General features: G+C 30.9%; 1 protein-coding gene across 1 annotated transcript; it reads right to left on the bottom strand.

Annotated features, from left to right (window-relative positions):
- Positions 1-8,832: 8,832 nt before the first annotated feature.
- On the bottom strand, positions 8,833-11,733 carry LOC122611220. The gene is made up of 9 exons (XM_043784205.1): positions 11,587-11,733; positions 10,860-11,308; positions 10,593-10,679; positions 10,447-10,495; positions 10,246-10,342; positions 10,006-10,058; positions 9,840-9,902; positions 9,388-9,655; positions 8,833-9,085 (listed from the first exon to the last, which is right to left on the bottom strand). Exons 2-9 carry the CDS (start codon positions 11,273-11,275, stop codon positions 9,030-9,032), a joined length of 1,089 nt encoding a protein of 362 aa, XP_043640140.1. The 5' UTR covers positions 11,276-11,308; positions 11,587-11,733; the 3' UTR covers positions 8,833-9,029.

The raw sequence follows: 11,733 nt of genomic DNA, 5'->3' as shown, positions 1-11,733 counted from the left end.
TTTGATGGGTAATGTTTCTTCCAAACAAATTAAGTACTCAATGTATACTATTATTATTATATGAAGAGATGAGTGCACTACTATACTATATAAAACAAATAAGTACTATAACATTTATATCGTGTTGATACTATATATATATATATATATATAAAACAATCAAATGGCACGTACCTTATTTCTAATGACATTTTGAAAGAGTTCCACGTACACAATTTTTATTTTTGTAAGTTTGGTTAATTAATGTATCATCAATTAGGGTGAGGTGAAGAAATAGACATCAAGGACGTACATATATAATTAAGGGGGCAAGAAGTGGAATCTGCACAAGATTGTACGTGAATTTCTTTCTATGTACGTGTTTGTTTGCATTCAAGTATGTGTAAAACTGTAAATTGATAAGACTACATTAATGCGAAACAGATAATTAAAGTCCGTATGTATGCATTTCTCATGTGTGGGGGACAGAATCCGGTGTCATGGTTTGGCACCAACTTAATTTACCCTGCTTTAAAATACGAGTACTCATCATTATAATTATGATAATAAAAACTAAAATAAAAAGACGAGGCCAAAAAAGATTTTTACTATATATATAATTTTGTCATATTTATTAGTCATCTTCAAAATGTAAAAAAAAAAAAAAGACTTTGACTCAAGTATATAAAATGGGTTCCTAGAAGAATTTCAATTCCTTAAAAAATTTCATTAACATTGAGTTTAGTCAAATTTGAAAAGAAAAAAAAATACTTTTTCACATACAACTATACTACGAATATTAATGTATTATACAATATACATTAACCCAAAAAAAAAAAAAAAACCATGGTTTTTTTTTTTTTTGTTTCATTATAAATCAAAACAACTTAAGTTTTTACTCTACTAATGAAGAATTTATGACAAATGTTTCCAAGATCAGTGACTTACAAAGAAGAAACTTATGACAATAAATATGACGTTTGTATGTATTTTATATTTATTTTTTCTTTTTAGGGACAAAATTAAAATAAATTTACTGAAATTGTACCTGGACTATCCACCATATTACTGGTTTCATACCTATAACTTTAAAATTACTCACATCATACCCCAACTTATCAATTTTTCACTCGGACGATACCTGACTTAACGAGCGTCAGTTTGGCCGTTAAGTTCGGGTATGACTACCGTAAATTTTAAAGTTTTAGGTATGAAACCAGTAATATGATGGATACTCCAGATATCATTTATGTAATTATTATTATTATTATTATTATTATTATTATTATTATTATTATGGTTGTTGTTGTTGTTTTAATTACACAAAGTATTATTTAGGAATAAATAATTTTAAAATGTACATTGATATTTTTTGTAAATATTTACTTTTATTTTATAAAAGAAAACTTTATTTTTATAAAAAATATTGTAAATATTTAGTTTTTTTTATTAAAAACTATTAATCAATCAAAGTATAGATCCATGATGATTTTATTTATTTTTTATTTAAAATAAATAAATAAATCGGAAGCAGTACATTAATTTCATGTAAAGCATTGATAAATGAATGTGAAGTCTTGAATGCATACCACCACATGGAGTTGATTAAATCTGTTTTGAGCTGATTCAAACCTTACATAGTAGTTGTACAGATACTAATGCAATACGAGAAATTATGATATTCTTTCCGGTTATAGTCCAAGTACCATTTTAGTAAATAACCCTAAAAAAAATTACATTGTACCTGTCCACATTGCCCCTACCTTGGCTTCGTCCATGCCTACATTTAACTAGAATTTAAGTTAATTCTTAAATTTAAGATACATATTGTCACACCCCTAAATCCAGGGCGTGACGTTCATGAGATCACAACACAAGATATAGCGAACGACCACAAAACGCGTCGTTTTTCAAATACACTTAGAAATAACATTGTTTGACAAAGTTGATAATACAATACTTGAAACGAAATTCATTATTTGAAAACATCAGATTATTATTAAACAATATAATAAAGATAGAGACTTTAGCAAATTGATAAGTCAATTCCTAAGGTCTGAGATATAGGGCAGCTTCCCATAATGCATGCAAATAGAAAGCTTTCCAAGTCATAGCAAATCGTCTAATTACCTGAAATACATGCTAAAGAGTGTCAACATAAAATTGGTGAGTTCCATAGGTTTTTATATAAAAATAAGTATTATGAACCACAAGAATTTACGTAGCCATTGTCTAATTACAATGCTAAAGAAAAGTACATATACATTGAACTAAGCTCACGAAACGAAACTCGACAGTGGTGTGCCTCAAGTAAGTACTTGTTCAGAGTACTCAAATTTTCCAAATATATAACATCCGTTTGACCGTGCAGGTCAAGTTGAAGCTACCAACCCGGATGGGGAGTGTCAATCCCAAATAGTACTATTCAATATATCTACGTTTAAGTACATAACTAATCGTTTCATGATAGTGAGGCCTTAAGAGAACAATGCAACTTAGTACAATCTATGTATACGGTTTTTAAAATACTTGCGTTCATCGTAAAAGTAAAGAGCATTGAATAATGTGTAAAATGGGGCTATGAAAACTCACCGTGAAGAGTAGTGAATGTGATAAAATGCAAAAGATATCCGATGCGTGACGTTAACCTAATGCACAAACAAATATGTATTTTGTCTTAATAATGTGTATTAGTAAAAGTTGTTAGTTTGAAAAGTTTCATCACCCAAATAAAAGTTTTTCAAAAATAAATTGTAATATATATACAGAAAATTATTATATTAAAAAAAACAATTGTTAAATACAAAATAATATGTGTTAATAGCGTTATTATGATTATTGCTATAATTGACTCCACATTAAAATATTAATAATTGTGAGTAACAAAAATACTTCACATTGAATATTGATGTTGAGGGATTTCGCCGGCTCCATATACGTGATTTCGAGTTTTTAAAATGGTGATATTTTGTGTCAAAGTTTATATAATTTTTCAATTCAAATAAATGGTATAAAATAATTTGTAGAAGGTTTTAAACAATATAACAATTATATAGTTCATCATTTTTGTAAATCGTTTATATGCATATACTAGTATTTATATTCACGAGACCATACATGGGTATCGATATTTCGACATCACTGAGTAGGTATGTCATGTATAAAATACACCCGTGTACTCGGGCCCTGACGGTTGCATATCCACCCCTATTAGTTAGGGATTTTTGATAGCAGGTGTTGAGTTATCCTTATATACACTGAGTTACTTTTTGTATATGCACTCCCAACCCGTCAACATTAATATTTTTTTTCCAAGACTCGATTATACGTCAATCTTTCTAAAAATTAATTTGGAGTTTACGAATACAAATTATGACACTGTCTTTAGTTCTCAACGGGATAAGCCATCCACATCTTATTAAAATATCATATTCATTTGCTTCTTAAAGTCTTTCAAAATGCTTTTCTGACATATCGTGGACAATATAGCTTTTCCTTGTTTCATACCTTTTCATTTTGACTAAGAAAAAGACTTTACTATTTTGTCATCCCATATATATATACTACTTCCATTGAAATACCATATGCAATAATATAACAACAATATAATAAAATTTAGAAGTAAAGCTTTTCAATGACAAAGTAAATATGGAAGTAACGACACCGACTCTTTCATTCAAGTAGTATAATACTAATAATAAACAAAGACTTTGTTCTTTTCTTGTTAAAGTTTTCTTGCTTTTGGGTGATGAAAATAAAGAAACAAGCTCAAATAATTCTTTAAATAATTATTTGAACACTTTGTGTTCTTGTTGTTACCAACTTATATTAAACACTCCATGGTATTAAATATCATAAGAATAAGAAATGATAAATTTTAAGTGAGTTAAAGTAACAATTACCCAAGAAGAGATTTAGTGCTTGGAGATGGAAAAAGGTGTTATGATGGTGTGATGGTGGTGCAGGGGTGGTGTGATGGTTGTATTTCGTCGTCGGTCAGGCGGTGGGTGGTCGACTGGAAATTAGAAAGAGATCAGGGGGAGAGTATATTTTTGTTGTATGTATTATATTTTCTTACTATTGGGGTAAAGTAACTTTAGAGGGGGACCATAGAATAAAGTATATATATACATCGGAAGTAGATATGAGCTGATCCTTTTGTTTCTATCAAGTGGGTATAGGGTTGAGTAGGGGAATAGGCTGTAAGTTTAGCTTGATTGGATTTTCATTAAATTATTATGTGTATTTTATATTTGTTACAAACATTTATTTGTATGCATTCTTAATAATGAAGCTAGACATTTAGGATGTTGGAACCAAAATGAATAAATTAACATGTTATGTAGTATCGATGATTACTACTGCTATCTCTTAATTTACATTAAATTTGTTAGTCATTAAAAGTTGTAATTAGAATCAATATAACTATTTCTAATTTGGTTAAGTTTTATTTATTATTTACATGCCAACGTATACGCATTTATATATATGTATGACTTACATGCATGTTACGCATATGTTCATATATTGCAAAGGTCACGTAGGTTCTTACTAAAATGGATGTACACTAAATAGGTTCATGCCAAAAATGGATGTACATATAATGTATATTTATTTAAATGGATGCATCCAATAATTTATATTCTAATTATAATGGACATGAAATTTGGCGGTTGTCACACATATATAGTAGTTAACTAGATTTTAGACCTGTATCCAACACTGGAAACGGGTTTGCGATATTATTAATATTATATCTTCAATCTTCATACATTTAATTCATAAAAGCTTACAATTTTGAAGATATACGGTTCTAAGTGTTATATTTTGCAAGTTGTAGTAAATAATCACAAGTTCGTCACTGTCATTATTAGCTAAGATACATTAATGAAATTGTTTGTCGTAATCATTCTAAAGGCATATATTATAATAATTTCTCTATTATAAAATTTTTTTAAACCAGTTATACTCATAATGTGATATTATTGTGAAAGATAATTAAGAATTAAAATATAAACATATATGTGATCTTGTACTTAACATTCAAGTATATGTATTTGATCATGATGCGGGTCCATAACATGATTAGGCTTATTTTTAATCACTTGTCATATGATAATTAGATAACAATTAAGAATGTTTTCATATTTTTTTATAACAATTAGAACTCTTGATTTGAGTGACAATTGAACTTTAAAAAATTAAATATAAATACTACTTGTAAATTTTTTTCAAAGAATCATCTCAAGTTGATGGCTAAAAATAAATACAAATTAAGTATTTAGAGCTAAAAAGCGTAAATTATTGATGGAAAACAAAAAAATGTAAATTAATGAGACTTTTTCTACAAATTAATATAAATACTAATATAATAAGAGATTTGGATAATATTTATTAGGATTTTTAATTTATAGTTAATCTAATTGATGACATAAGCGAAAGTCAATTTGATGAAATTAAGCGATTTGATTGGTTAATAAGTCATTAGTTAATATATATTAAGATTAAGAGTAAGATAAGATTAAAATTAAGATGATAACTTAATTTTTATAAAGATTTTGTTTTATTAATTATTGTTTTTCATAAACTATTGAAGCATAGTTATCTGAATATATTACAAAAAAAAAAAAACAAAAAAAAACATATAATTCAATACGATCTCTCCGTGACAACAATCACCAAAAAATAACCATGATGAAAATGTATAGATTTTGTGTACAACCATAAAACTTATGCATGTTTTTAGAAATTAAATCCATATCATTTGGAACGCATATTATTAAATTAACTATAGGTCTATAGTACATATATATGTTAAACATTTCATCTAATATTATTACATTTTTAAATGTTTTTTATAAGATATATCAATATCATTAGTTAAAAACTGTGTAGTTAATAGCGGTGTTATAACGGATAGCGGACCTGAGGTAAAATAGCGGCCAAAATAGCGGTCCCGCTATTAGCGGCGCTATTTTACCGCTATCGTTGTTATAGCGGTCCAAAGAGTGGTAAAATAGCGGTGCTATAACGTTTTTATTTTATTTTTTTGCCCAAAACTTGAAAGAAGCATTAATTTTTAACTAATGTTTTAAATATTGACACTTTTAAGCTTGACTTTTGCTATTTTTATTAAGTATAAAGTATTAATTGATATTTTTATTAAATATTAAGTATTATATATAGATCCAATATAGCATATAGCGGACCTTGACCGCTACTTTAGTAATTAACTACTTAGATTAAAAGTTTTTTATGTGTAAAACTAATTTTCTTCGATCTCGTGATATAATAATCTTTTAGCTAGGGAAGTAGCATACTAGATTTTGTTAGGTGGCATGCCATTAACCCTACTGGATATAAAGTTCAGTTTAAACATGAATTGTTAATCGAACGTGCCCAAACCAACTTGTGGCAAGATTAATATACAGAGATTGTTGGTGGAGGATCAAAAGATGTACGATTTGTGACCGTGTGTAGTACTTTAGTCAATAAATAGTGAGTGTGTTGGTGGTAGTGGTAGTGGTGTGGCGTGGTGTGGTGGGGTGTGTTTGGTGTGCTGGCTAACAATGGTAGACCTTAACCCCACATGTTCCTTTAGGTACCTTTGCTTTACCAGAGTATGAACAATTGAATCTATATAGTTTGTGTAATTTATATGAACCCTTTGAAACATTCATGATGTCATATGTAAGGCTAAAGACTTGTTTGGTTCAAAAATTTTAAAGAAATGTGATAAAAATGAATTTACCTTTAGTCATTGAAGCGCCGCGTACAAAGTAGTCGGTATTATCTTAGTTGGCCGTTTAAAAAATAAAATAAATTTTTTTTTTTCATATGCTAACTTAATATGACAAGGAATATAAATCTGAATTTCTTTTCATTAAATTTCTTTTGAATTCAGTAAACTAAACAACCCTAAAGACGCGTTTGATTTATAGAATGTTTTTGTAAGGAATGAAATCTAACGGAATTAGATTCTGAAGGAATGGAATTTGATGCAATGTTTTTTGTTTTCTTAAAATTCAAGAGTAGGAAGGAATGAGATTCCATCAAATAGCCCCAAGGAATGGAGATTTCATCATTTGATAGAATGTCTATATTCCAATGGAATGAAATTCAATTATCTTTTGACGATCAAACATACCACGAAATGGAATTCAATTCCAATTCCAACAGATTCCATCAGAATCTGTGAACCAAACGCGCCCTAAGACTCAAAATGATCAATATGAGCTATTTGAACTTGAGTTTGATGAGTTTGGATCAAGTTAGAAACTAACTTATTTATTTATTTTACAGCAAACTTCTAGATTAACTCCTAAACGATCGATTACACTATATATTCAATTTGGAACTTCAACTACCAAACTTGTAATGTTTGTGACCCTGAAGTTGAACCGCTTACATACAATTTTATATAATGTAACTAAATAGGATAGGACGGCACATTCTATTATGTTGTAGTTATAAGTGAATTTTTTTTATAAATAAATTAAATACTTCAAAGAATGTACTTGTTGACATAAATAATATCGCTGAATAATATTAAACAGAAACTTCAAAGAATGTACTTGTTCAATAAATGAGCCGAGTTCGGGTGGACCAAAACTAATCAAGCGCTGAACTTAAACTTGGCTAAGCTCAGACCAGCTTGTTTACGCTTACGGTCCCTATTATTTGGTTCGATCCTCCAGGCATGTTCAAAGAAGAATTCTTTACTTTTAGAGTTTTAGGCATATCTTCATTCCTTATGTCTATGTCTAATCATTTTAGACAAATAATGAAAATTAAATTAAATGAAACAGCTATATTATGTTTAAGACGATGGATGAAATATGTTTTCATTTTATCTATTAATACTTTTACTGTTGTAAACCTATTTGACAGACGAGTATTCGATTTGATGGTCTGTAATCTGTATTTAACCCCATTTGCTGGTTTTATCTGTTTTGTGTTTTTAATGCATGAATGTCATAGAACAACGATACATGTGGTAGTGATTCATTATAGGTTTTTTTGAATACATTCCAATACTGACAAGTTACAAGATTTAGGTGTGATAGTTACAGAAAATCAAGTTGTTAAAACAAGTTTCAAAGAAACCACCATAAGGCTGTGTTCTTGATGTTACGTTTTAGAAAGTAGAAAGACATTGACCATAAGGTTGTGTTCTTGAGCTCTTTAGGATGAAAGGAGAGGGCCTGACAAGAGTTTACTTCATCATCATTCCAAAAGTGTGGAACGTTTTGAGCATAAAATGTGAGAATTTTCCCCTGCATTCTCTCATTTCACTTGCTAAGATATATGCAGAACATGAAATTGTTCAATCTCCACCCACATGCTTTAATTTTCTCTCACAGAATCATCTCAAACAAAGGGGTTTCCATAAGATCAAATGTATAAATGAGAAATCGAGCAAAGAGCCAAAGAGAAGACACCAGTCACCACAAAGGCACTAAGGTCCAACTACCTCTATATTATTGCATACAAAACAAGTGCTGGGAAGCAACATGTGCAACAAAATAAGTACTGCTAACAAGGGTACTGCACTGGGTATAATAAGACCAAAGATTAACTTATAAAAGCTAAGGCTGGTGTTATTTAAATCCAGTTTCACATGTTACAGGTGAGTTCAAGTGTGCAGGCCTCCAATGGATTGCAATATCATCGAATGTTGAAACTCAAAAGCCCTAAATACAGATGAGAGGTGAAAAAGACATGACTTTTATCACAGAAGAAAATACTTTATTTCAAAAAGAGGGGTTCCTACTTGGAGGTGAAACGTTAAGGAATATCCTTATCTTAATCTTATGCAACCTTAGATTAGATTGTACTACTGCACTATACAAATATATAATACTCCATAGTAAAATGGTAATATTAGCCAAACTAGGGTGTTTACTATCCAGCTTTGCATAATTATGACAAGTTACGTTCAAATTATCGAAGTAAAGACATGAGGCTTCCTAGAATCCAACTCACATATTTTTTTAAAATCCAAACCTGTAACTATGAAACAATCATTGTGAAACTCAAAAGACAGGTTCTCACAGTTTCGACATGCCCGTGGGTTGGACCAGCACACCGCTGCTGCCAACCATATCTGGAAACATGAAACAAAAAAAAACTCCTTATTCTGAACACTTAAAGCTCTTCTTGGATCAAAGTCAAATAGAGAATTTGGGAGATAAAGTGTATATATTGATGCATGACTAATGTACATAACCGCAATAGCAATTCCCTCATTCTACATCATTCTTGAAAAAATATATATAACACGATGGTTCCGCACATACTCTACAGTCTACATGATCTCAAGTGTATCACCAAACTGGCTTGTACCTCTTACAATGACATTTCATAGTTCCAAAGAATAGTTGAAGGAAAAAAAAACTTAAGAATCACCTGTTGTCATGGGACTTGAATCTGATGATTTCTCGTTTGTTTCAACGTCCATTGTCATAACATCGCCGACATCAGCCTCCACCTCGGTCATAATTTCATCCCTATCTGCTGACATGGGTTGGGCTCCATTTTCCATCATGGTATCAGATTGCTGTTGTGAAGTTGGAGTTGGATCCTCCGTTACTTTGTCAAGTCCATTTGGTGGTGTTGTCACTGATGGTAGACAAGAATTGGTAGATATAACCAAGGTGGATGTCACGGACAGATTCTGTAAGCATGATTTAATTTGAAGAATTACCATTAAATGTGACCATCGTACAAATCAGCTACTCTTCAAGTTCACTTGTACAATTTTACGATCAACTACATCTTTTTTCTTGAGAAAAAAACAGATCTATCTGTACAGTATAAGAGTGCAGTTTTACTAGTCTAAAAAAAGTCACAAACATTACCTTTTCTAAGGCCAGAGCAAGCTTTGAAAGATTTGAATACAAGTTTCGTGCATCCAATATGATCTGTTCATATCAACAATATGAGAAGTAAAACAGTGGGCATTTCTTTTTAAAAGGAAACTTGGTTCTTTTATTTATAGAAGTTCCAACACATAATCACTATTACCTCGGATAGCCTTTGTATGGTGAATGGAGGACCATCAACAAAACTATGCAGAGCTGCAAAACACAATCAAAGAACGTCAGTTCGTCATTACTATAACAAAAAGTATCAAAAGAACCAGAATTATTTAGATTTTAACCCGTTGAAATAAAGAGTGATAAATAACAAAAACAGGCAACTTAATTTATCATTTAAACCAGCAACAAAATTTATTTTGAAAAAGTGAAATGAATGTGGAAGTACCATCGTCCAACCTTTTCACCAACTCAGCATGTGTCTCTCCTAGTGCAAGTTTTTGTTCACCGAGCGTCATTTTTGCCTGTGGATACTCAGAAATGACCTATAACCAAAACATAAAAAAATAATCAAAAAGGAATGAAATAATCATTATATATTAGTTTCCAAGTCAAGAATGAACTTTTACACGGGCATACCTCCCCATACCTGCTTTAAATGAAGAGATAACATGCTTCTGAATTTCTCCCAATCATCACTGCAATGCCACACAACATGACGACAGATGACCAATAGTTCTTTCAATGCTAATAATCATAAATATACTATAAGACTCTAGAACGTGTAGTGCATACCAGAACTTCCCAGTAGCCGCAATGACTTTTAAAACGCTTCTTACTTCTTCCCTTTCTTCAGGTGTCTCTTGCCTGATTTCCATGCCCCTGGAATTCCAAATCATAAAAACCCAGCTTATAAAAATCACTATATTACACTGCAAAAAATAACAATAAAATACAGACATTTTCTGATGTACCCGGATAACTAATGATTAATCGCTACCTATCTAACTAAGCAACCGAGATACCTCTTTCTGAAAAAAAGCGATAAAACAAACCACTCACTGATGATTTTCAAGAGACGCAATCAAATTATCATGACTATTATCAGTGACATCAGAAGGCATGAGCGACTGCTCCGTAGTTTCAGTTGTCTTCATGTCTGCCAATGAGGATTGCTCCAAGGTTTCAGTTGTCGGTGTGTCGGTGGTAACCATTTGCAGGGCGGATTCTTCCAACGGTTCAGTTTCAAGTGTGTTTGTAACCTCCGGCTCCAAACTATGTATTGCCGGCGGCAATGCAGCTTCAGCTTTCTCCGTGTTTGGAACTGGACACGACGATGACTGCTCTAACATTTCAGTTGTTTTCTGCGGTTGATCAACCACAAGCACCGTTGGTTGATCCAAATTTTCAGTTGGCTCTGTGTTTGTAACCGGAATCACGGCCAAATTCTCACTTACTTCAGTTGTCTGTATCTCCATTTATTTAGATATAAAAGAAACTTGTATACACAACTGTAAATAAAAAAAAAATGAATTAAAATAATCAAATCAAACTAAATGTTGTATGGAAATAATTAAGTTAAGATAGTAATAACAATGGTATTAATAACACAAAGTTGTTAATTAATTTAAAGTAAAAGTAGTCATAGAAACACTAGGGTTTGGTTAATTGGCAGCTGAAGAAAGGGAATGAATAGTATGGATCTACGATTATCGGGCTATAGGGAATATATAAATAAATACTTGTTTAATTAATAAAAAAATAGAGTGAGTGACTGAGTTGATGATACCTGTATGTATGTACTTATCGACGATCGAAAACAGATTAACTGGCGGAGAAGAGTGGTGGCAATTGAAAGTCGGCGGCGATGGTGGAACAAGGGCAGCAAAAATGGATGACGATTGTCTTTTGTTCGCGTTGATTGGGTGCTTTTTTT

The sequence above is a fragment of the Erigeron canadensis genome, chromosome 8 (assembly GCF_010389155.1).
Source record: "Erigeron canadensis isolate Cc75 chromosome 8, C_canadensis_v1, whole genome shotgun sequence".
Classification (NCBI taxonomy): Eukaryota; Viridiplantae; Streptophyta; class Magnoliopsida; order Asterales; family Asteraceae; genus Erigeron; species Erigeron canadensis.
Note: the sequence above shows the minus strand (reverse complement) of the source record. Positions and strands in the feature narration are given on the sequence as shown.

Bases quoted from the DNA above. Each gene is read 5' to 3' on its own strand.
- LOC122611220 (XM_043784205.1), bottom strand. From the start codon at position 11,275: ATGGAGATACAGACAACTGAAGTAAGTGAGAATTTGGCCGTGATTCCG. The intron at 10,680-10,859 runs GTGAGTGGTTTG...TTGGAATTCCAG, and splicing joins GCGTCTCTTGAAAATCATCA to GGGCATGGAAATCAGGCAAG. The intron at 9,903-10,005 runs GTAATAGTGATT...TGATATGAACAG, and splicing joins CCATACAAAGGCTATCCGAG to ATCATATTGGATGCACGAAA.